The sequence below is a fragment of the Eublepharis macularius genome, chromosome 12 (genome assembly GCF_028583425.1).
Source record: "Eublepharis macularius isolate TG4126 chromosome 12, MPM_Emac_v1.0, whole genome shotgun sequence".
Taxonomy (NCBI): Eukaryota; Metazoa; Chordata; class Lepidosauria; order Squamata; family Eublepharidae; genus Eublepharis; species Eublepharis macularius.
The window spans coordinates 55,448,008-55,473,061 of NC_072801.1; the positions used below are offsets into that span (position 1 = coordinate 55,448,008).

At 44.1% G+C, this 25,054-nt stretch overlaps 1 protein-coding gene across 1 annotated transcript; it reads right to left on the reverse strand.

The window, feature by feature from the left end:
- Positions 1–3,521: 3,521 nt before the first annotated feature.
- On the reverse strand, positions 3,522–23,081 carry LOC129339444 (vomeronasal type-2 receptor 26-like). The gene is made up of 7 exons (XM_054994025.1): positions 23,031–23,081; positions 17,190–17,689; positions 11,506–11,797; positions 10,577–11,416; positions 7,599–7,826; positions 5,706–5,832; positions 3,522–4,423 (listed from the first exon to the last, which is right to left on the reverse strand). Exons 1-7 carry the CDS (start codon positions 23,079–23,081, stop codon positions 3,522–3,524), a joined length of 2,940 nt encoding a protein of 979 aa, XP_054850000.1.
- Between the last annotated feature and the right edge of the window lie 1,973 nt (positions 23,082–25,054).

The following is a 25,054-nucleotide window of genomic DNA, read 5'->3' on the forward strand; positions in this document are numbered from 1 at the left end:
AAAATCAGACTAAAAAAAATCTAGCGCACACGAGGGTCCAGAACACCATGGTTACATGGTTAAAGTACAGTTGACTGAAGCTAAATCCAGCAAAGACAAAGGTTGTATATCTGGGCCGTGGGGCAATAGGAGTGGGGATTCAGCACTATTAACACCTACACCAATAGTGAAGAGCCTAGGTGTGACTTTGTATACCTCTCTCTCAATGAAGGCCCAGATCACCATGGTGGACAGATATTTTTTTCATCTGTGCCAGGCCAGGCTGCTTGTCCCTTACCACTCTCCCTGGGACTTCGCCACAATGATTTATGCAACAGCCATCTCCAGTTGGACTTTATGCAGGGCTACCCCTGAGACTGACCAAGAAACTGCAACTGGTCCAGAATGCCACGGCGTGTGTCCTTATGGGGACACCATTCAGGGCATATATATATACCTGGTACTGTGCAAACTGCACTAGCTTCCAGTGGAATTCCCAATCAGATTCAAGGACCTAAGCAGACTGGGACCTACGTATCTACAAGACCAGCTTTCCTTGTATGTTCCCTGGATGACTTTGCATTCCACTTGCTGGTCATCTCTGGCCCAAAATATATCTGCCTAGCCTCAATCAGAGCCAGGGCTTTTTGTGCCTGGCACCGAACTATCTTTTAGTTGAGATTAGGGGTGTGCAATTCGGGATTCTGATTCGGGTAAAATACCCTGGGGGGATTTTCTTTCCGAATCAAACCAAACTTGGTGGAGACCTTCTCCTAACTCCCCTATAACTACCCCCCAAGTTTCAGAAAGATTGGACTTTGGGCGGGCATGTTATGCCCCCCCAAAGAAGGTGCCCCCATCCTCCTACACTCTCCATTATTCACTATGGGGAAAAACAAGTCTTTTTCTAGGTGGCTTGGGGTGGCATTTTGCATGCAAAATGCACCTAACCTTCAGGGGACCTGCTCCCACCTGTCCTCCCACCCTTCACCAAGGCTCAAGCAGATCCCACTTTGGGGGGCCATTTTATGCCCCTCCAAAGGTGGTTCGCCTGCCACAACACTTACTGTCTTTCTACTGTGGGGAAGACTTCCACACAGCAGAAACACATGGGATTGGGGCTGCCAATGGCCACAGCCACAGCCACAGTCCACCTGCACCCAAATTTCCAAAGACCGCACATCCCCTCCCCAAAACCTAACCTCCCCTGTGGCCAGCCACTTTCTCTCTATTGATTCCTGTTATGGGAAAATCCAGACTCCCACAGCAGGAACCCATGGAATGTGGCATCTATGGCCACAGGCACAGTCTCCCTTTTAAATCCACCACCCCACAGCCCCACACAGACCCAAAGACACCCTCCCCAACATTCCCACACTGGCCACTACCCCAAGAGCAGGCTGGCCAGCCGTCCCCCATTGTTCCCTATGATGGGAACTCTTAAACTCTCTTTCCCAGGGCAATTATGCACAGCCCAGGGGTGCCATAATGGGGGCCACACTCCTGAGTGTGAACTCGTCCCTGTGAAAGCACACTTGAACCACAGACACCCTCCCCAAAATTCCCCCACCACCTACAGAGATGCCTGGCCAGCCAGCCCCATTGTTCCCTATGATGGGAACTTACTTCACACCAAAGAAGAAAACACAAACACACACTGAATAAAGTTTTTTAAAAAATATTTTCTAACTTTCAAAGTGCAACTAGGCAAAACATTGTGACACATTACACCAGCAGTCTCCCACACAGAAAAATAACGCAACTCACTTCACAGAGAATCACCAAAACACAATTGCTGTCAAAAACACTTTATTTCTTTAACTGCTTTAGGTTACACAGTAGGAGGGCACAACAGGGCATGAAAGCAGTCTACTACACAAAAATAACACAACTCACTTCACATCAGAGAATCACCCAAAACACAATTGCTGTCAAAAACAGTGAAGTGAGTTGTGTTATTTTTGTGTAGGAGACTGCTGGCATGCCCTTTGGTGTGCCCTCCTGCTGTGAGATGGGCCCCTGAAGGTTGGGGGCATTTTGCATGCTAAATGCCACCCCTAGCCAGACAAGCCTTTCTTTTTTTTCCCCTTGGGGAATAATGGAGAAGGGGAGGTAAGAGAAGCATCTTTGGGATGCCATAAAATGGCCCCCCAAAGTGGGATCTGCTTTAGCCTCGGTGGAGGGTGAGAGGACAGGTGGGAGATGGGCCCCTGAAGGTTGGGGGCATTTTGCATGCAAAATGCCACCCCTAGCCAGACAAGCCTCTTATTCCACCCCCAATAGGGAATAGTGGAGTGGAGGTGGATAGGGGTACCTTCTTTGGGAGGCCATAAAATGCCCCCCCAAAGTGGAATCTGCCTGAAACTTGGTGGAGGGTTTGAGAACAGGTGGGAGCAGGTCCCCTGAAAGTTGGGTGCATTTTACTTGCAAAATGCCACACCAAGCCACCTAGAAAGATGACTTGTTTTCCCCCATAGAGAATAATGGAGAGTGTAGGAGGATGGGGGCATCTATTGGGGGGGGCATAACATGCCCCCCCAAGTCCAATCTTTCTGAAACTTGGAAAGTCGTTAGAGGAGAGTTAGGAGAAGGTCCCCGCCAAGTTTGGTTTGATTCGGAAAGAACGCCCCCCCCCCCCAGGCTCCCGGAAAGCCGGGAGCAAGTTCCCCATTGAAAATAATGGCCGAGTCTTTCCAAATCAAACCCAAATCGTTCAGATTCGGGGTTTCCCTTTACTCTGAATCAGGAATACTGAATGAGGCTAACCCTGCACACCCCTAGTTGAGATTCGGGCTCTGCGGGACTTATTGCAGTTCTGCAGGCCTGTAAAATAGAGATGTTCTGCCAGGCTTATGGTTGAGGTGATGATGGCACCTTTCCTTTAGCTCCCCCTGCCTTATTTCTTTCTGCTAGTTTTGGAGGATTTCTGTCCACCTACTGCACTGCCGACTACAGTTACAGTGTTTTACATATGTTTTGTGGTTGCCATCAATTTGTTTGTTTTAGTTAACTGATATTTTAGATTTTTAAACAAGTTTTACTGTTAAATTGTGTTGAATTTATTTTATCATTGTTGTAACCCACCCTGAGCCTGCTTGTGGGGAGGGTGGACTATAAGTCAAACAAGCAAGCAAGCAAGCAAACAAGGACTGGAGTTAGTCTGCTACAGTTCTCATTGGTTACCTATTCAGTATAAATTACTTTGGATTTCTAACATCAGAATATGTGAACCATCTTGTTGTGCTCAGCTAAACTGACAAAAGTCAAGGATCTTTCTGCCTTTTCCCTGTTGGGGGAAGGCCAGAATGCCTTCCCCCAACAGATGCTGACAGAGGCCCTTACTCTCACTGAAAGTTGAGTTAAAGTTTAAAGGTTTTAATGTACATTGTAGATCCTATTATGTACAAAGTACTGGCCCTTAATGCCACCACAATCTTACACTGAAATTTTAAAAAAAATATATCTCTGTGTAATTCTAGTTTCCTAGAAGTTCAAAGAAATACATACTTAAGAAAATTAAAGATTCAATTTGATTATTCTCTTTAATTTTTCATCCTCATAATCTGCTCCCTGTTGTTCAGCTCAGGCCTCAGCATAATGATGTAGCATTTTGGGAAAAAAATGCACCCCAGCAAACCAGCACTTGAAGCCAAGATGGAGAAGATCTCCACGGCCACCATGGATTTCCCCTTAGTGCTCAGGTAGGTGGGAACAAAGGTCACCCACACACTGCAAAAGACCAACATGCTGAAAGTGATAAACTTGGCTTCATTGAAGCTGTCAGGTAACTTCCTGGCCAGAAAAGCCATTGTGAAGGTGACTATGGCCAGGAAGCCCATATAGCCCAGGACAAGGTAAAACATGGCAGCTGAGCCCTCATTACATTCCAGTATGATTTCCCCCCTTAGTGAGCTCATGTCCCGATATTCAAATGGAGTGGAAGTACTTAGCCAAAGAGTACAAATAGCTGCTTGAATAAATGAGCAAGAAAGGACAATTGAATTTGCTAGTTTTTTCCCCACCCATTTCCTCATCCTAGATCCTGGTTTTGTAGCCATGAAGGCCAGAACCACAGTGATGGTTTTGGCCAACACACTGGAAAGGGCTATAGAGAAGACGTTGCCAAAAGTGGTTTGCCGGAGAAGGCAGGTCATTTTTACGGGCTGTCCAATGAAGAGCAAGGAGCAAAGGAAGCAAAGAAGGAGAGAGATGAGTAGGATGTAGGTGAGGCTTGTGTTGTTGGCTTTGACAATAGGCGTGGCCCGGTGCTTCATAAAGATTCTGAGTACTAAAGCTGTGATCAGTGAAAATGAAATAGCGGTTAGGGCCAAGATGATCCCTAAAGATTCCTTATATGAGAGGAAGCTTATGACCTTGTGAACACATTGATTTTGGTGTTTATTGGAATACTGATCTTCTGGACATTTCGTGCAGGCATCCATATCTGGAAAAAAAAAGTAAGTGTTGCTGAAACATTTCAGGACTTTATCCTAAGTAAACAAGAAATGTGCTAAAAATTACAATGTAAGAATTATCTTTTTTTGTAAGGGAGAAATATAGGAAATATTCCAAGGGAAAAAAATGGTTTTGTGGAGGTATTTGAATCATGATGGGGAGGGGGTTTATGCAGGTATCTCAGAACTGTATAGTTTTCTTTTATTTGTGAATCACTGAACGAGGGTTCTGGATTCACTGTACTACTGCAGAGTAATGGCTGCCAAGTTAGCTAAGAATAAACTGATTCAGAGCTCCCACTGACTATAACTTCATTCAGCAGTGTTTGGTAAGCTGCTGTTCCTTATACTCCCCATTAGGATTTATTCTATTTTAAACATTTTTAACTTCACCTTTCTGTCCTCATCAGGACCATAAAAGTGGCTAACAGATTAAAAACATACATAGTAGAACATATCTTTAAGGCAAGCAAGCCCCCCAAAGTATTGGTTATAGTTCTTTCTAAAAAGTTGAAACCACTGTAGGTGTTTAAAGAAAGACTACAAGACAAAGCAACGTGGAAAATTCAAAGAACCATAATGCAGCCAAGAAATACAAACACCCCTACCTCATATTATAATATGTATGTTACTAGCAACAAAGTCCATTGTGGGGAAAAAATACATCGGGCTCTAGAAAAATGATTTGGCTGGCCCCCACTGTAGGGCCTTTGGAGAGCAGTGCCGCTGTGCACCCCCCAGCTGCCTGATTAGGCCCTATTTGGGCCAAATCAGGTGGCTGCTGGTTAGGAGTGCTGCCAGAGGGTGGCAAATATCCTGGTGAGGTTGCGAGGAGTCACCTTTTATCCCCACTAGGGGCCTAAGATCACTCCTGCACTCTGGGATAAGAGGTGAGTTGTTGGGAACACAGCTTGTCTTTTATATAGTAAGATGTTTTAGGTTTGAGCTCACACATTTTTCAAACCACTTGGTTGTTTTCTTATAGTTAGTTGGCATTTTTAATGTTTTCAAAAGAGATTTTTCTGAGATGTGTTGCCAATCTTACAGAACAAACCTAAGAAGATAAGATCTTCCCAGAATCCTACTCAAGTCTACTCAGTAGGGATTGCAGTCAGGAGACTGCCTTTGGGATTGCAAAGACAGGAAAAAATGGCAGAAGATATTTGCAGACCCTGTAAATCTCTAATGGTTTAAACCAACATTTTGCTTGTTTTGTTGAATATCTTCTGTTATAGAGTATGATTAATATTGTCTGCTCATTATGTCTCCTACCCATCTGATCAGAGATCATCCCTTCTGGACATGAATCACAATCATAGCAGCAAAATTTCTCTTCTTCCTTCCTTTTTCTGCTGAAGCCAGGATAGCAGGGGTCATTGCACACCGAAACAGGCCATCCCTGCCCATAAATAGAAAAGGGAGAAGAGCACTGAGAAAATATGCATTGTAAATGTCAGACTGGCAGACTATGCACTGTTGCAATATAATTATGATGAAAACACTGAGGTTTCCTTTTATGGAAGAGGCTCTAATATTTTCTTGCCAGATTACTGCCAGAAAAAAGTGATGGTGACCTTCTTAACCTCAAAATATGGCTAATATTTAGATGGATGACAAGGGTGCTATAAGGTAGAAAACACAGGTATTAGGTCCTATCCAGTGCTTTGGGGTTTAATATAACTGGAACCTAACAAATCTATCCCAAGGGTATTTTGTTACCATTAGTTTAATTATTTGGATGTTTCCATCCCCTGCAAAGGTACCTTGAAGGCATTCACATACTATTCATATTTCCAGTGTGGTCAGTCTGTGAGAACAGATGGGCAAGTTAAAATTGGTTTGTTTGGAGTGTAGTAAAAGAGGAGAGAAAGCGAGTTTTTACTGTAGCTCTTTTATTAAAACAGAGATTATAGACAAGACGTACAGTTCTTATTTTTGAATAACAGGAGTCCCTTATGAAGAGTTAATTGATCCAAATGGGTTGAGACTGTTTATAGTGGAATAATTTAACTAAAAGATCTTTTCTAGGTTGTTCTCTGTGGTTCTCATGGAACTATCTTGTTACTTATTTAGGTATTTATACCACACTTTTCTTATCAATGGGAACCCAAAGTGGCTTACATTCTCCCATACTACATTAAATCCTTTTCGGTTCTAGAAATAATGTTTTTAATGATGAAACATACTGGTGTGATGTACTAACACAATTAAAATTGCAATGAACTAAAAGGACTACAAGAGAGTTACGTGTGGCTTATATGGCAAACTTGAACATAGATTAAAAAGTCCAGCTTTATTTGCAAAGGAATTATGTTACAAGTGGACACCATTCACTTAATACTGATTAGAGTAGATGGAAATAATGAAGATATTTTGATATAGATTTGGCACAATTTACAGCGGCAAGATAAACTTACTTTTCACACTCAACATTTTTGTTTCATTATAGGTATCTACATTATTATGTGTTTTTTATATCTCTGTGCAGATTTGAACTTTATATTGCCAAAATCCACAAAGATGTGAAGTTCATCGCATTCCGTGATGGACCGGTTTTGACCCAACTCACGTAATTTGAATATGCCACAAGGTGTGATAGGTAGGGGCTGAGGCAGGTTGCTCAGCCAATCCAGAAGGGGAAGCAAGGGATGTAGTGAGCTGCCCTCTCCCTCAGCCTCCATTCACCACGGATGGTTGGGTGGTGCTGTGAAGGAGCACCCCAGATGCTGAGCGGCATGTCCTGAACTTGGTAGGTGCATTGTGACCCGTCAGGGGAGGTAGATGAAGCTGGGCACCTCTTGGCATAGGAGGCTGTGCAGGCTATGATAAACAAGGCAGATGAGAGCTGCCAGCCAGGTCTGGAGCCAGGGTGGACTTGTCAGGTGGGCATCCAAGGAGGACGCCTAGTGCAGCCTGCCCTCAAAATTCAGCTTATAGTATGAGCACTGATAGAGATCAGCACTTAAAGTTGAAGGTTAATAAAGAAACTAGTTGAACCCACATAATCGGTGTCTGTCTTTATTACCTTGGATCATTTTGGGGGTGCTGGGGCAACAAAGATTTACTGTGCCCTACCAATCACCTAAAGGGCAGGCAGATGTTTGAAGCAGACTAAATAGACCCTCAATTTTTTTGGAGAAAGATGCATTTGTTTCTATATCTCACCTGAGTAAAGGTTTTATGCCACACAATTTGATCATCTCTTAGGGTTAACTCTTTCCCTGCAGGAGCCCAGGGATCCAATCGTCCCACTTTTATTCTAGCAAAAGAACCATTCTTGAATGTTACCCAGTTTGTCACATCATATCCAGTTTTCAGTTCTCCATTTTCATGGAAACACAGAGTGTCTCCAGCACTGTTGTTGAACATGATGCTCCTCAGAAAATGATGGATCTAGTTGATAGAAAAAAGCAAAAGCAAAAGCCAATTGGGTGCTGATTAACACTGCATTCCTAAGCTAAAGCAGCCAGAGTCAGTAGTACTAATATTACATCACAGTGGGATGAAGCATGGCACTGAAAAATCCTGTAGATGTGGGAGACCCTCCCAGGAAGCTCTCACCCCGGGAATGATATCCAGCTTCTGAGATGGCAGTGGCTACAACTGAGATAATTGTGTTATTACATTCTGTTTCCAAAGCAGCTTTCTTCTCAAGCATCTAGATGTTGTATAGCTTCTGTTTAAGGTTTGGGTGGTCAAGCAGTTGCTGCTTGGCCTCTAGGCTGATCCCTAAGAACACTGAGTGTGATATTGCTTTAGATCACATATTTTATTATCCTGAAATGGGCAGTCCAAACTGGGATTTGAAATGAGAAGTCACATCTTAGGTGATGTTGCAAAAACACTTACTGATTAGGGGCAGCATAGGTTGCACAATTCTGTTGTCAGTAGTAATTGCAATCTGTCCTAATGAAGACATAGCCTTGTTCTATATACATTTCCATTGTTTTCTCCTCATTTTCTCACAAATGTCAGGCACATGCAGGGTTCCCCAGGGCCTCAGAGATTAAAGAGGGATAGTTCCTTCGGGCAGTAAATCATTCCTTTGCCAACAACTGCAGCCTTTACCATCAAAGAGATTGGAGGGAGGATACTCCCAATGGCTGCTGCAGCTACCCATCATCACCAGCCTATAGTGGTAGTGATTGGTGTTTGGAAAGGCTCCTCTATTAAATATCTAGCGGAAGGTGTGTGTCTTGCATCTGTCCTGGATGAGCAGGAGCACAGCCTTAGCCAGACTGTAGAGGGCCTTATGGGTCACATGGGGTACTCTGAGAGGACCTCCTTAAATGAATTCCTGATTGGCTTCCAGGAGATCATGGCTTTTTTCAGAGAGCTGACTGAGGCAATACCCCACCCCACTGTCTATAGTTCTAGTCCTATTAAATTGTTATTTTGTTGGTTCATGTTCTGTTGTTCATGTTGAAGTGTGGGTTTGTTGTTGGGGTTTAACTTTGCTGTTAATACATTTTTCAGGAAGGTTAACCAACGCTTTAGGGACTCAGAGTTCTTCAACAAATGAAGCTGCTAACTCAGAACAGTGCTGGACTGGTTGCCCTTTGGGCAATTCAGCAAGCAGTCCTGAACTGAACCCCGCCAAATGTGAACTGCAGCATTTACACACCAACAATGTGTTGATTCTGAAAAAAAAAGATTATAGAATTTTTGTTTGGCAACTGAACATGACAAAGTGGTCACCTCACAACTAGAGAACTTAAAGCAGAATAAATAAATTGTACAGCAGCAACAGGAAAGCCACATGATGATTGCAAACATTGGATTAGACAGACACCTGCATTCAAGGTAGTGCCTGAATAAACTGTGCCCTCATAATGCAGATTATGGCCCAAAGGGGTGAAACTGAAAAAGAGGTTAGGGGTCCCCTTTCTTCCCAGCCTTACTCTGAGAAGGACAGAGAGGGCAGACCAAGGCACCACTCACTTCACTCATGCTCAAAGTACAGTGTTGGGAAGTTGAAAAGTAGTCTTACCAGGTGCCTGCCAATGACGGGCAATCTCCCAGCTGTTTGCTCCGGCTGATCAGCAGGAGGAAGCAGGCTGGCAAAATGGGTATGCACACACTCATGGCCTCTACTGGTGACATCACTTCCAGCACAAACTGATGCCAGAATTCATACTGCAACAGTCCAGTTGTAATTCTTTGCAGAACCCAATCCAAGGGCATCCTTGAGCTGTGCAGACAATGCGTGTTATACTCAAAGCCTTTGCTGCTGCCCCTAATGAGTGTGCCTCCATCAGTCACCATGAAGCCTCTGGTGACTTCCTTGACTAACCATTCACCTAATTGGTTCTGGATAGCACTAGAGAGATTGAGAGCTATGTGCCACTTGTCCAAGACCTCCACACAAAGCAAAGCCTGGGGGTAGCTTGCCCTCACCCTGCCTGCTGCCCTACCCCAAAGTGTCCTTGGGTTGCTTCTAGTTCACAGTCACTGAGAGGGATGTATGCTGAGACTGAGAGCTGATCCAGATGTGATATGTGAAGATCACTGTCCTCCCACCAGTGAGGGACACCTGTGCCTCCACATACTCTCTGGCAGCCCTGAAGAATGAGGGAATCACAATCCCGCTTATTGGGGTACAAGCAGAGGTGGAGTACCAGGGTATGACATGGTACAGCAGTCTATAGAAGCCAAGATACTTCATTATGTGAAATGACCTGCTGTCTAAAGTAATCAACTCTCCAATTAGGCAAGTGATCTTTTTGATGCTGACTTCATCTGCTCCCCAGCCCTGGTTCACAAATTCTAGCAGCAAACAGCAAACATCTACTGGATAGCTGGCAGGAAGAAAGCCAGTGGGTGTACTGGACAGATTCTCCTCTGTGTTGGATGAAGGCTGCATGCCAGCCACCCAAAACCTTTCCTCCCCTGAAGAAGCACTGCATGGTGGTCCTTCTTCAGATGGCTCATGAGCCTGTCATGTTGGAATGAACATGGGTGCTCCCACAGCAGATCTTTCCCCTACAGAGCTGGTCCTCTGTCTTCAACCTGGATGATGTGGGCATGCTTGGGATTCTGAGTTGACTATAGTTTCGGAGGAATATTTTAAAGGATACCGACACAATGACTCCCATCATCTTCTGCAAGTCTCTAATTGTGTTTTGTCATAGAGATGTAATTACCTGCCTTGGTTGCACATTCTCTCCTGGAAGTCTTTGATGCTTGGATCTAGATATGTAGATGCCATGTAAAGCATGTGCCACAGCATGGACAGCACTGTAGACATTGTAGCTGTGGCCCATCATGTTCATTTCAAACAAAATCATCGGAATGCTCTTCAGCTTCTCATTTCCAGAGCAGATTTTGTTGCTGTCCCCAACTACCTCTGAATTTTTCAGTGAACAACTGAATGCCTGCTCCCAGAAGTTCTTCATGAAACCATCTCCTTTTGCCCAAGTAGGACTGACGTCCTGAAGGAATTTTTGGAATCCAAGTGGCTCATTAGAGTGCACTGTGAAGGATATGGCACCATGGAAAGTTTCTATATCCCAGTTCTTTTCAAATGAAAATGATGCAAAATCCCATTGGCATGTAAGAATCCACACTTTATGCACCGGTGGCAATGAAACAAAAGGTGCTATAAACAAGAACATTCTCAAAGCAAACACAAATGCAGGTACTGCATACACAAAATACACATTAGCTCTTGTCTTATTTTGAATAGTGTAAATATCCCTTTGCTCCAAAAGCAAGTCTATTGCTTCCTGAAGATAAGTTACTTTGGGAAATCTTATTGTGAAGTCAAAACAGATGCCATTCTCCGTAAGCAAAGGTACCATGGTTGTTAAAAATTTGTCCCCATCATCATCATCTATAGCTCCAAGCCCAATCCAATTCCACCTAAAATGCTGAAATAAACGGACAACTCCCATGTACTGATAGGCTTCATTTGGGACCATCTGATACAAGTGAGGGAACAGCATTTTGTCACCATGCTCTGGGGAAAATATTCCGTAAGTGATCTGGAAAAAAAATATGTATAGGTGTTTTCTGAAGGATTATCATGGGAAGGTGAAATTCTCTTTCAAAGATATTGAATATATATTCCTACCTGTGGTATTCTGTAGAGGGAAATGATAGCAGCCATATTGACTGAAATGTCAGTGGTAAGGCCTCCAATGATGGTGACCAGTTTGTTTTTTCTATCACACTTGAAATTGGGCACAAACTTCCACTGTGTGGAAAGCAAGCTCAGGCTGGCTTTGTAGGTCATTCTTGGAACATAGTAGCTGTTGAGTATGTGGAAACCCAGCGTGATGTTAGGTAAGAGATTGGGATTCTCATTGATCTCTTTCACGGCAAATGCCAAGGCCAAGTTATGCTGGTAGTTCTTTGGCACTGAGCTGCAATGAGAGTCAAAGGGTCCCCCCCCCCCAGAAAACATTTGAATGTAATATCTGCTACAATGGATCAGACCAATGATCAGTCTGGTCCAGCATCATGTTTCATACAGCCTTGATTTATTATCCAGACAAGGAGAAAAGGGGACCTCAAAATTGGCAAACAGAGGCAATAAAAGTTTCCCCCAACAGCCAGTCACTGCCAGTTCAGAGTATTTAAAGTTTATCACTTCACACTTGCATTTTTATCTCATTTGCAATGTTGTCTTCTGCTCTCCTTGTTTGAAGAAATTCTTTTGGACCTCTTTCCAATTTGCTTTGGCTCTCACCAGCCTCAATACTTAGGGGTCATTCTCTCTTTATGCCCAATTCTAGATCAATTCCAGATCATTGTGAAAATCTACTACTTAGTTCTCTCCCCTCTGTGTCTTTCCATTTACTCCTATTCTCTTCCTGTCATTTAACCAAGCTCTTATCCAGTTTACACAGGACCATTTAGTGAGGAACTTTGTCAAAAGGTTTTTGGAAAAAAGTCCAGATAGTCCTTGTGCTTGCTAACTTTTCCTTCAAAAAAGTTCCAAAAGGGTTGGTGAGGCAGGACTTATCATTGCTGCCTTGCATTGAATCATAGATCATTGGTCTACAAAGTCCACTGGTTTCTAATCTGCTTAGCATCAGTTTGTCAGGATCTCACCAGAGTTCTAATCAGAGCTTTTTTTCAGCTGGAATGCAGTGGAATGGAGTTCTGGCACTTCCTGAAAATGGTCACATGGCTGGTGGTTCCACCCCCTGATCTCCAGACAGAGGGGAGTTTAGATTGCCCTTCGTGCAGAGCAGTGCGGAGGGCAATCTAAACTCCCCTCTGTCTGGAGATCAGGGGGCAGGGCCACCGGCCATGTGACCATTTTCACCGAGGGCAATTTAAACTTTTAAAAACTCCCCCTTGTTCCAGCTGACCCAAAGTGACGTCATTGTGCGGTCCTGGGTTCCACCACCTCTTTTCCCAGAAAAAGCCCTGGTTCTAATACTTGATCTTTTTATCTGGAGATGCTGGGGGAATAGATTGGCTTGCAAACGAGATATTTTACCTATGAACCATAGTCCCTTCATTACAGAAGCCACTCAAGTTCTTCCTCACTACTGCTTGTTGCTCTCCATACTAGTTTACCTAGAACAGACTTTATATTCACAAGTCTTTAATTTCCTGTGTTTCCCCAGATCTCTTTATCAAGAGAAAGTCCACTGGCATCCCACATCATCACAGGAGGCCTTCTGAGTTGTGCCTTTAAGAGCTGTTAGTTTTGCAGCAACATTTATGTCCATGCCTTGATACATTCCAAATACTGATTTCCTTTAACAAATAGATGTGATCTTTAAAATACAGGAAAATAATGTATTGTACCAACTATAACGCCTATTGAAATTAATAGGACGGATCCCACAAAAGATTTCTGTGGTCCTGACAGTACATGCATGAGTGAAGGAACTAAAATTATTCCTTTCCTATGTGAAAGCAATTGCATTTCTGCCATCTTTTCAACATGTTTAGTATGAATCACAAGAAATATCTTCTGACGCAATTTCAAAAGCAAATTGAATGAAATCTCGTGAATAGGGGTGTGCAAGCCAAAAAATTTCGGCTAAAGCCGAAAGCCGAAAGAAGAATCTCTTTCGAATAAGCCGAAAGCCGAAACGGCCAGCTGTTTCGGCTTTCGGCTTTCGGCTTTGTTTCGGCTTTGTTTCGGCTTTCGGCTTTCGGCTTTTTCAATGGGAAAATGCCTCCGTCTTCCCGGACGTCTGGGGAAGGCATTTTCCCACCGAATCAGCCCAACATTGGTGGGGACCTTCCTCTAACCCCTCTCTAAATACCCCCCAAGTTTCAGACCAATTGGACTTTGGGGGGCCATGTTATGGCCCCCCAAAGCAGGTCCCCCTATCCTCCCATAAGAAAGCGAAGGAGCAGCATATTGTTAGCATGCTACTGCTCATCTTCTTCATTATTTCCTATGGGGAAAAATGAAGAAGCAGGCTTCCTTTGCCAGGGGTGGCATTTTGCATGCAAAATGCCCCCTTACCCTCAGGGGCCCTTCTCCCACCCTTCCTCCCACCCCCACCAAGGCTCAGCCTGCTCCCACTTGGGGGGGCCATTTCATGGCCTCCCCAAGTAGGTGCTCTTTTCTCTACCACTGACAGCTGGGGGAGGCTTGTCTTGCCAGGGGTGGCATTTTGCATGCAAAATGCCCCCCAGCCCTCAGGGGCCCTCCTCCCACCCCTCCTCCCACCCCCCACCAAGGCTCAGACTGCTCCCACTTGGGGGGGCCATTTCATGGCCTCCCCAAGTAGGTCCTCTCAGCCCCTAAAGTCCACCCCTTACAGCCCCACACAAACCCAATTCCCCCCCAGCTGCCACACACAGACCCAAATCCCCACATTAGCCCCTCACAGACCCAAATCCACCCCCACCTGCCCCACACCCATAACCCCAGGAACAGGCTGGCAAAGGCCAGCCCTCTCCCTTTGTTCCCTATGCTGGGAACTTCTAAACTCTCTTTCCCTGGGCAATTCTGCACAGCCCAGGGGTGCCACAATGGTGGGCACACTTCTGAGTGCCAGCTGGTCCCTGTGAAAGAGCACCTGAACCACAGACACCCTCCCTCAAATTCCCCCACCACCTACAGAGATGGCTGGCCAGCCAGCCCCATTGTTCCCTATGATGGGAACCAACTGCACAACAGAGAATAAAACACGAACGGCACAAAATAAAGTTTTTTAAAAATTATTTTCTCCCTTTCAAAGTACAAGTAGGCAAAGCATTATGACACATTACACCAGCAGTCCCCCACACAAAAAAATTAACACAACTCACTTAACATCAGAGAATCACAAAACACGATTCCTGTCAAAAACACTTTATTTTACTCCCCCAGCTGTCAGTGGTAGAGAAAAGAGCACCTACTTGGGGAGGCCATGAAATGGCCCCCCCAAGTGGGAGCAGTCTGAGCCTTGGTGGGGGGTGGGAGGAAGGGTGGGAGAAGGGCCCCAGAGGGTTGGGGGGCATTTTGCATGCAAAATGCCACCCCTGGCAAAGGAAGCCTGCTTCTTCATTTTTCCCCATAGGAAATAATGAAGAAGATGAGCAGCAGCATGTTAACAATATGCTGCTCCTTCGCTTTCTTATGGGAGGATAGGGGGACCTGCTTTGGGGGGCCATAACATGGCCCCCCAAAGTCCAATCGGTCTGAAACGTGGGGGTTTTTTAGAGAGGGGTTAGAGGAAGGTCCCCACCAATTTTGGGCTGATTCGGTGGGAAAATGTCTTCCCCAGACGTCCGGGAAGACGGAGGCATTTTCCCATTGAAAAGCTGAAAGAAAGCCGAAAGAAGCCGAAACGTTTCGGCTTTTTTTCTTTCGGCTAGCCGAAACGTTTCGGCTTTCTCCTAAACGTTTTGGCTAACCCGAAAGAAGACGAAACACTTTTGTTTCGGCTTTCTTTCGGCATTCAGAAAGCCGAAACGCACATCCCTACTCGTGAACCATCTGTTACTCACTCCATTGCTCCAGATGCATTGCAGATTGTTATTTCATCTAAAAACAAAAGCAATACAGAAGCACAATGTCTTCCTGCAGCTGTTGGCCTACTCCCTGAACAAGTGCAAGTATAGTTGCTTAGTATTAATTAGACATAGTCTGAACTGAGTGGTGGCAACAAAAAATGAGATGGGGCGGGCATCAATGTTTGAGGCAAAATTTCAATGTTCTTATATACAGGTAGCCAGCAAAGGCTGTCCATTATATCCATGTTGGGGATTATTTATTAATATAGATATATTCAAATAGATTAGTAGTGAAGACTGGTTGCACCAAAATATGGGGCCAAGCTACACATGACGAATGACACTTGAACAGCAAGTGGATTGAGTAGAGGGCAAGTGAACAGGGAGAAATACACTTGCTGTTCAAGTGTCATTCGTCACTTGTAGCTTGGCCCATAGTCTCATGTGTTCAGTCCCATGCACTGAGACAACTATGAACCAATCATGCCCACAATCTAAACTCAGAGAACCAATGACATGGTGTCGGATGAGCATTAACTTAGAGAATATAGTGCAAATGTAAAATACACACAATAGCCTTACTAGCTTTCAATAAGTTCAACTATATTTCAATGCAAACCCTCCAAAAGAGCAGACAAATCCATATGGCTTGAGGGAAGAGTCACATATTCCGTTCTTAAAAGTTTATACCTAAAATTTGCCTATTTAAAGAACAGACAGGAATCTAGTTTTTATTTGTAAAGGTGTATTTGATACACATGGAGACATTTGGGGAGTCAGGCCTAGCCACATCTCCCTGTTGTTTTAGCTATCAATGTCAAAACTTGGTTTCAATTTTTTAGGTAGAAAAAATCCTTAAAAAGGGAGCAAAAAGCAAAGAGCTGAAAACTGTGGATGCAATATATAATGATAGTATTTCTAAAGTCATAGGACTGAATCCAGCCAGTTTTTCTTTTAGTGAAAAGGGGATGTTTGGCCCTCTTTGCTTAGCCTAAAAGACTATGTTAGGGGTCATGGAACCTGCATGAACAAACACGATGTGGAAGACTGGCTGTATTAAGGAGGGTAATTGGCTGGGGTTCATTGGGGGGAAAGCCCCATAATATCCAGCAATTTATTTTAAAATTAAAGAATGGAGGTGTAGGAAGGGAGTCAGAGAAAGACAAAATGTGACATTGGTTAAAGTTTCTAGTGGTTAAAGTTTCTAGTGGCAACATCCACCATGTGCTTCTTCTGTACAAGCCTCAGAGAAATGCATAAACTCCATGCAGGTCAGTGAAGTGTGTGCTGTAGAAACTTTCAGTGGATCTTGGACAACAACATAATGTGGAAGGGAAGGAAAATTATTACCAATGCCAATTGTCTCCACCCAAATGCTAGTTTTCATATTGTAGATTAACATGAATATCATTTAAGCACTGTTAATCATCTTTCCTTAGTTATTTTCATGCAGGTGTTCCATGAAAATATCGTCCAAGGCAACTTTCCTCCCAAACCTTTCTCTCCCTCACTTTCCCCCCATCCCTCCTGCCTCTTTTGCATAGAACTTCATCCAAATATACCTCATTCCTTCTCTAAACACACCTGTTCCAGGAAAGGTTGGTGCAACTCTTAGTTCCATTTTCCTTCTAAAAATAAGAAGTGACATTTAAGAGGAAAAGCCATCACATTCCTCCATGTTTATCCCCAACTCATCACTTCTTCTCCATTTTTGTTTGTTTGTTTCCCTTCTTACAATGTTCAGGGTGTGAACTAAGGAACCAAACCTCTTGTACCCTCTCATTTATCAAGTACCACTGAGGGTAAGCAATAAATTAAGGAATACTAAAAGGAATTCCTTACATAGGTTCATTAAACAACATCTGTGCAGGTTGCAGTGTGAAATCGGGAGTGTTGTGGAAGTTGAAGACCTGAGAGACAATCCCACCAACGATAAGGTCGCCTGGCTGGTAAAATTCATGAGGAATAGGCAGGGGGTCGTCAACTGCAGTGCAATTAATGGAATGCTTCTTGGACACCGTGTGAGGCAGCAGTATGAGAAGCAAGAGCAGGCTCAGCACCATTGCGATGGCAAAACCTTTCCCACTAGATCCAGCTTCCTGTTTATCTGTCCTGGAAGATGAAACTGTTGGTGAGCTGCTTGAAATGCTTTGCCCATAAGGTAATCTCAAAGCAAGGTGGCGTTGCTCAATTAATCTTTTTGTTACCTCTTCTCCATTGGTGTCTCTCCACAGTGTAATCTCTCTCTGCCTTCTCTCTGGATGAACTGTCCATTGCTGAGGCCCAGGATATTTCCTGGGAGGAAGTAACGGTCTTAGAAGAAGTTTTTTCAAGATTTCTGCCTGTATGTGAAGAAAAAAACCCTGGAAACTTGATATCAGAAACAGATTCCCTTAAAATTGGCTGTCCACCATCTTGTTTTAAATATGTTGTTTTAATGAATATGAATTTTTAATTGTATTTTAATTGTATTTTTAATATGTTGGTATCTGCCCTGAGCCCGCTTGCAGGGAGGGTGGAATACAAATTTGAAATAAAAAAATAAAACTCTAAGAGTCTCTCTACATGTCACTAAGTACCTTGGGATGCTCAAGTGAACCTCATTTCATGTGTCCCCCTCTCCAACTTTCCATACACTTGCTCTTACAGTCACACTTCAATTTGCTCCACGTGAATACATTCACATGTTCGATATCAGTTCCTCCTCAACTGCTAGAAGTATACAAGTTTTTCCCAATTCCCACCTCCATTCACTGACATGCAGATTTTGACACTTTCTCATACCGTAAAGAAATACAAATTGGCAGTATTTGTTCTGGCAACAAAAACAGAGTTGAATTGGTGCTTTGCCCCCTGGAATCACTTGCAGATGCAGCCACACGAAGGGAGCTCCCATGAAATTGGCATTTATGTGCATTGACCAAGAACAGCCTGCGCATGAATCGATCTATACTTTCTAATCTGCTTTGAGTTTCAATGAGAAAGATGGACTATGAATAACATAAACAAATATAAATAAATGAAAAAAATTGGGGGAGATAGATGGCAGTTATATGACCAATATGACGAGTTTCCTAAAAGTTAGCCCAAAAGAAAATAAAGGGCAACAACATAAAGTTGAATGTGTGTGTGTTAATTAATAACATTTGTGGAGCTACCTGAAAGAATTACAAAATTACTGAAACAATAAGGAGGAAAATGGAAGAGATTAAATGTTGACTTACTCAGTGTATTGAGGAATCCATAGGAAGGAATATGCTTCACTTTAAAATATAAAGGGGAAATTATGCAATGAGAGACCAACAAAGTTCAGCAGCTCAGCCTGCCTCTGCATCCAGTCCTTATCAACAACATGTGAGATTTTTTATAGCATCTTTCCAATGTTGTAATTTGTTTTGTTGGTTAATTGCCTTTGGAAATTGTTTGGCAAATAGAAAACAGTAATTTTGACTGACGCTCCAGCCCAGTGGCGTGTTGATTGAAGTGCCTCAGGCTCAATTAGCAATTTGCACCAGATGTATTGTCGAAGGCTTTCACGGCCGGAGAACGATGGTTGTTGTGGGTTTTCCGGGCTGTATTGCTGTGGTCTTGGCATTGTAGTTCCTGACGTTTCGCCAGCAGCTGTGGCTGGCATCTTCAGAGGTGTAGCACCAAAAGACAGAGATCTCTCAGTGTCACAGTGTGGAAAAGATGTTGGCAGGTCATTTGTATCTACTCAGGAGGGGTGGGGTTGAGCTGAGTCATCCTGCAAGAGCCTCCCAGGGTGTGGAATGCCAATGGCGGGAGGCTTCACTGTATCCTGAGGAGGTTCTTTTGCATATGGATTGGTGCTTGATGTGCTAATCTTCTCTGCAGGGCTATTGTCGAGTATAGAGTGTTTTGTTAGCCTGGTGTTTTTCAGAACAGAGCATGGTTTCCAGTTCTGTGACTTGGACACAGCTATCCATTCCTAGAATTAAACCGGAATAACCATAACTGGGATTTTAACTAATACAAATAACCATAACTGATGTATTTAACTAACACAGAACCAATCTGCTTTCAAAAGCTGTGGGAACCATAACAATGTCAACTTCAGTCAACAAAAGAATGAAAGCAACTCTCTCTCTCTCTCACACACACACACATACACACACAAAGCCTCACCCACCCCCATGAAAAGAAAGCAGAAAGAACTCAAAACAGCACACACACACAGACACACACACACAGAGCCCCACCCACCCACTTCCCCAATGAAAATAAAACAGAATGAACTCAAAGCAGCACACTCATACACAGAAACCCCTGAATGAAATGGAAAGCAGAATAAACTCAAAGCAGCTAAACCTCCTTTGCATAGCCGACTCCAGCAGCTATGCTTTATCTCTCTCTCTCTCTCTCTCTCTCTCTCTCACACACACACACACAAATGAAAAAAGCAGAATGAACTCAAAGCAGCTAAAGCCTCCTCTGCAAAGCCAACCCCAGCAGCTATGCTTGCACATTCTCTCTCTTTCTCTCTCTCTCACTCACTCACAAATGAAAAAAGCAGAATGAACTCAAAGCAGCTTACCCTCCTCTGCAGAGCCCTGCCGAGCCCCAGCTCTCTCTCTTTCACAGAGGAATGGGAAAAAAGCAGAATGAACTCAAAGCAGCTAAGTGTCCTCTGCAGAGCCTGCAGGTCCAAAGAAGGAAGAAATCACGTGGGCAGATTCTAGAGCTTCCGGAATGGCATTACAGAGCGTTCCCCCTCAAAAAAAGCCCTGCTTATTACCCTTATCTTGCTTTACTGATAAAAATGGTGGGAAAGGAATTCAGAGAGCTGAGGAGGGTAGGAGTAGTTACCGGTGGACAGACCAATCAGCTCTTTTGGGAAAGAAAGAGAGGGGCATGAGAAGCAGAACAGGAGTTTTAGATTCTGCACAGACATAAAACGCACCAGTGGCAACTGGACAGCGGATTAAAAAAAATTACAATATGTGCACAGGGGAAAAAATGGGGAAAAGACAGACAAAAACTGTTTCTGCTTCTCATGACTCCCTTGCACATGCAAAACTCTGGAGAATATGGAAAGCAGTAGATTCTGAAACGCGGTAAAGTGACCATGTGGAAAACACCTGAGTCTGATACTCTAACCCCTATTTGTTAAAATTATTATGCTGAGGTATGTGTGATAAGTCTAGATTCTATTTTCCAGGACTTCCCCACTCTGTGATAGGCCTGAATCCTCCCCAGATCCCCCACTTCATTTTATTTTTAGTTTAGAGCAGTTTCCATTAGACCCAAGCAACAAAGCCACATTAGATGTTTGTGCTACTTCAGTTATCACCACTTGAAGTAATGTTAACTGTAAAGCTGGAAGTGCGTGAAAGAAACAATGACCTTGGTAGTACCAGATGCTAACTGGCTAACTGCAGTTTTGCTCTACCTTTGGGTTTCTGCTTATAGATTTCTGGTGTGACAGATGCACACTGTTAGTTTCATGAGTAGTTTGCTTATCAGTGTCATGGGTATAAGTAATAAAAGCTTGGGTTTTCTCTTCAGCTAGACAGGCAATTCATCTTGCTTTAAGTAACAGGTCTCAAGCCAAGTATGACCATGAGTGTCTAACACATTTGAACTATGAAGTTAAAGAAACTGGTACTTTTCATGGTCCTTATGTCCTTAAGTGATTTCTAGGGAGTTTGACCCTAGTTGGACTTCCCACGGTTGGATCAAATCACCTAGGGACTTAAGGACCATGAAAAGTGCCAGAAAGGCCAAAAGGGGGGAGTTACCAAATTAGACAATTTCTGGGTACATGACTCAGGTGATGGAAATTTGCATCAATGGAAATATTTAGTCCTGAAGGCCTAAGGCCTCTGATTCACCGTCTTGCCGATGTGGGGATACGAGGGACTGCCTTACAGTGGCTTGTCTCTTTTTTCCATGGTCAGGGACAGAGGGTGGCACTTGGGGAGAAATTGTCATCCAGCCACCCTTTGGTGCGCAAGGTACCACAGGGAGCAATACTCTCCCCATTATTGTTTAACATGTATATGCACCCCCTTGCCCAGTTGGTGCGAAGTTTCAGACTTGAGTGTCATCAATATGCTGATGATGGATGGATGGCCTGACTCAGCCCCCGATGTCCTAGAACATGCTTTTGCAGCCATGACTGGTTGGTTGAAGCAGAGTCGGCTGAAACTGAACCCGGCGAAGACGGAGGTCCTGTACTTGAGCCACAGGGGATTAGGTTCGGCACTCCAGCTCCCAGCCCTTAATGGGGCATCGTTAGTGCCAGTTCTGAGGGTTAAGAGCCTGGGGGTGATCTTGGATGCCTCCCTGAAAATGGAGGCACAGGTCACAGTGGTTGTCAGGTCCTCTTTTTTCCATCTGCGGCAGACCAGGCAACTTGTTCCTTACCTGTCAACCTGTGATTTAACTACAGTGATCCAAGCAATGGTCATCTCTAGGCTAGATTACTGTAATTTGCTCTACATGGGGCTGCCCTTGAGCCTGACCCGGAGATTACAGCTGGTACAAAATGCAGCAGCATGTGTTTTTACGAGAGTGCCAAATAAGGCACATATAACATCGTTCTTACACGAGCTGCATTGGTTGCCAGTGGAGTACCAGATCAGATTCAAGGTTCTGGTATTGACCTATAAGGCCCTGTGTGGACTGGGACCAGCGTATCTATGGGACTGTCTCCCCCCATATATTCTCCAGAGGACACTCTGATCAGGGGACAAACAGCTGTTGGAGGTCCCTGGCCCCAAGGAGGCCCGCCTAGCCTCGACTAGTCCCACCTGGTGGAACGCTCTGTCTGCTGAAATCAGGGCCTGGCAGGACTTACTATCTTTTCCTCGGGCCTGTAAGACAGAGTTGTTCCGCCAGGCATATGGCTGAGGCTGGGCCTCTGCTGGCCTGAAAAAATGGGTGTATAAAACTTAATCCTCCCTGTGAAGGCTGTCCACCATCCCATTTTAAATGTGTTGTTTTTAATGTACATGAATTTTTTAATTATATTTTTAATATGTTGTTATCCGCCCTGAGCCCACTTGCAGGGAGGGCGGAATACAAATCTGAAGTAAATAAATAAATAAATAAATAAATAAATAAATAAATAAATAAATAAATAAATAAAATAAGTAGGAGAAGGTGCCCTAGCAACATCCCAGATAAGACTGCAGAAGTAGAGGGGGGGAAAGGGTGTAAAAAGGTGGTTTAAAGGATGATCAGAAATCTTATTACTAGATTTCTCCCTACGGGTTGGTGAAGTTCCATCTATTTGGCCATGACTCATTTGGGTAAATATAGCCCAAGCTGGCTATTTGTCTTATGTATTCAATAAAGCTATAGCTGCTTTCAAGGCATATGGTTGCCTTGTCACCTTCCTCTCCTGCTGATACCCTAAGTTCAAATTGAATCCTAGTTTAAGTGGCTGGTTCCTGGGGAGTCTGATCACCTCTATAGTGGTGATCAGGGGAGGAATTCCCACATAATATGTGAGAGGAAGGATCTGTATTCCAGGGACTGAAGAACTGGTCTCAGTCAGAGTTCCATTATTAACTTTCTATTTGCAAGTTGGCAAAGTTTCTTCCAAAGTTAGTTTGCATAACCAAAGTTAGTTATTTTATTCCAGAATTAATTTGCAACTTGGCAACGCTAACTCCAAACCTAGTTTTGATGTATGGTGTCAGGTGCATTTATACTTACCGGATTCATGACAATAACTTCAGGCCTAAAAATACTTCCTTGAGAGTACATCTCAGTGACCTAGCCTGGATGGTGTAGGCTAGCTCGATCTCATCAGAAATCGGAAACTAGGAAGGGTCAGCCCTGATTAGTACTTAGATGGCAAACAACCAAGGAAGTCCAGGGTTGATACACAGAGGCAGACAGTGGTAAACCACCTCTGCTCATCTTTTGTCTTGAAAATCCTATGAAGTCACCATAAGTTAGCAGCAACTTGATAGCATTGTTGAAGGCTTTCACGGCCGGAGAACGATGGTTGTTGTGGGTTTTCCGGGCTGTATTGCCGTGGTCTTGGCATTGTAGTTCCTGACGTTTCGCCAGCAGCTGTGGCTGGCATCTTCAGAGGTGTAGCACCAAAAGACAGAGATCTCTCAGTGTCACAGTGTGGAAAAGATGTTGGCAGGTCATTTGTATCTACTCAGGAGGGGTGGGGTTGAGCTGAGTCATCCTGTAAGAGTTTCCCAGGGTGTGGAATGCTAATGGCGGGAGGCTTCACTGTATCCTGAGGAGGTTCTTTTGCATATGGATTGGTGCTTGATGTGCTAATCTTCTCTGCAGGGCTATTGTCGAGTATAGAGTGTTTTGTTAGCCTGGTGTTTTTCAGAACTGGAAACCATGCTCTGTTCATTCTTAAGGTTTCTTCTTTCCTGTTGAAGTTTTGCTTATGCTTGTGAATTTCAATTAACCACCACATTAATATGCTTAAAAAGACCCAACTCAGGTGAGCTTGTTGTGTTAGTGACTACAACCTTCTAGCTTTTTTTTTTTTTGAAGTAGAAGTTGAAGTGCTGCAGTATTACATTACCGGGGCAAAAAGGTTTCCAAGTAGCTACCCAAGGGTACATCAGCCGCACTGCCCAGCCATGCTGCCCACTTTTGCAAGAGAGCTCAGCATTAAGTTGACTTGTAAACATGGAGGATGGGGGAGATCTGCATCCTAGTATGGGAGAAAGCCATCTGCTCTGCTCTGCTCCACTCCACCTCTGGAGGAAAACCCGAGCAGGCTTTAAACAACGTTCCTCTTTAAGTAAAATTGCTTGCCATCAAGGAAAACCCAAGCTTGGCTTTTCCTTGATGGCAAGCAATTTTACTTTCTCCTGTACTGGGATGCAGGTCCCCCCTCCCTTTCCATGTTTACAAGACAACTTGATGATGCAGCCCTATTCTTGACTCCTCTATGGCAACCAATTTTACTTAAAGAGGAATGTTGTTTAAAGCCTGCTCGAGATTTCCTCCAGGGGCAGGGCGGAATGGATAGCTTTCTCCCATACTGGGATGCCGGTCTCTCCACTTCCATATTTACAAACTACGTGTAGGCAAATTATGAACAAAAGGCTGTTACATTCCCCTGTCTGGCAGCAGCCCAATCCTGGCTGTTTCAGGCCTGATCCGGGCTGTTTGGGGTCTGTTTCGGCCTTTTGGGGCCTTTTAGTCCATTTTGGGCCCATTTTGACCCAATTCGGGCCTGAAACAGCCAGGATCAGGCTGTTGCCAGGTGGAGGAGCACACCCCTGCCCAGCAGGGGCCTGATCCTGGCCATTTCGGGCCCAATCCTGGCCATTTGGGGCTTGATCTGGGCCATTTCGGACCTGCTGCAGGCAGTTTCAGGCCTGATTTGGCCCAGATCAGGCCTCCTGAGGAACAAGAGTGCTCCCTAGGTGGCCATGACCTGTGTGATGACATGACTTCTGGGAAGTGACATCATTGTGCAGACCCAGTAGCATGTGTGTGCACAAAGGGGAAGAAAACAAGGTAGGTGGCAGGCCTTAAGTCTCCCACTGGGGAGGTTGGGGGACCTGGCAACCCTAGGTCTTACAGTGTACCAAAGGCCACCGGCCAAGATTGATGCCAGGGTCATTCTGCCAAATAAAGGGCAGCCATACTTAGACTGGCTATCACAGCCTGCCCACTTTAAATATCAGCATACTTGATATTTATGATGTAAATCAGCTGTTTAAATAAGCAAGTTAAATCCATGCTGTGGT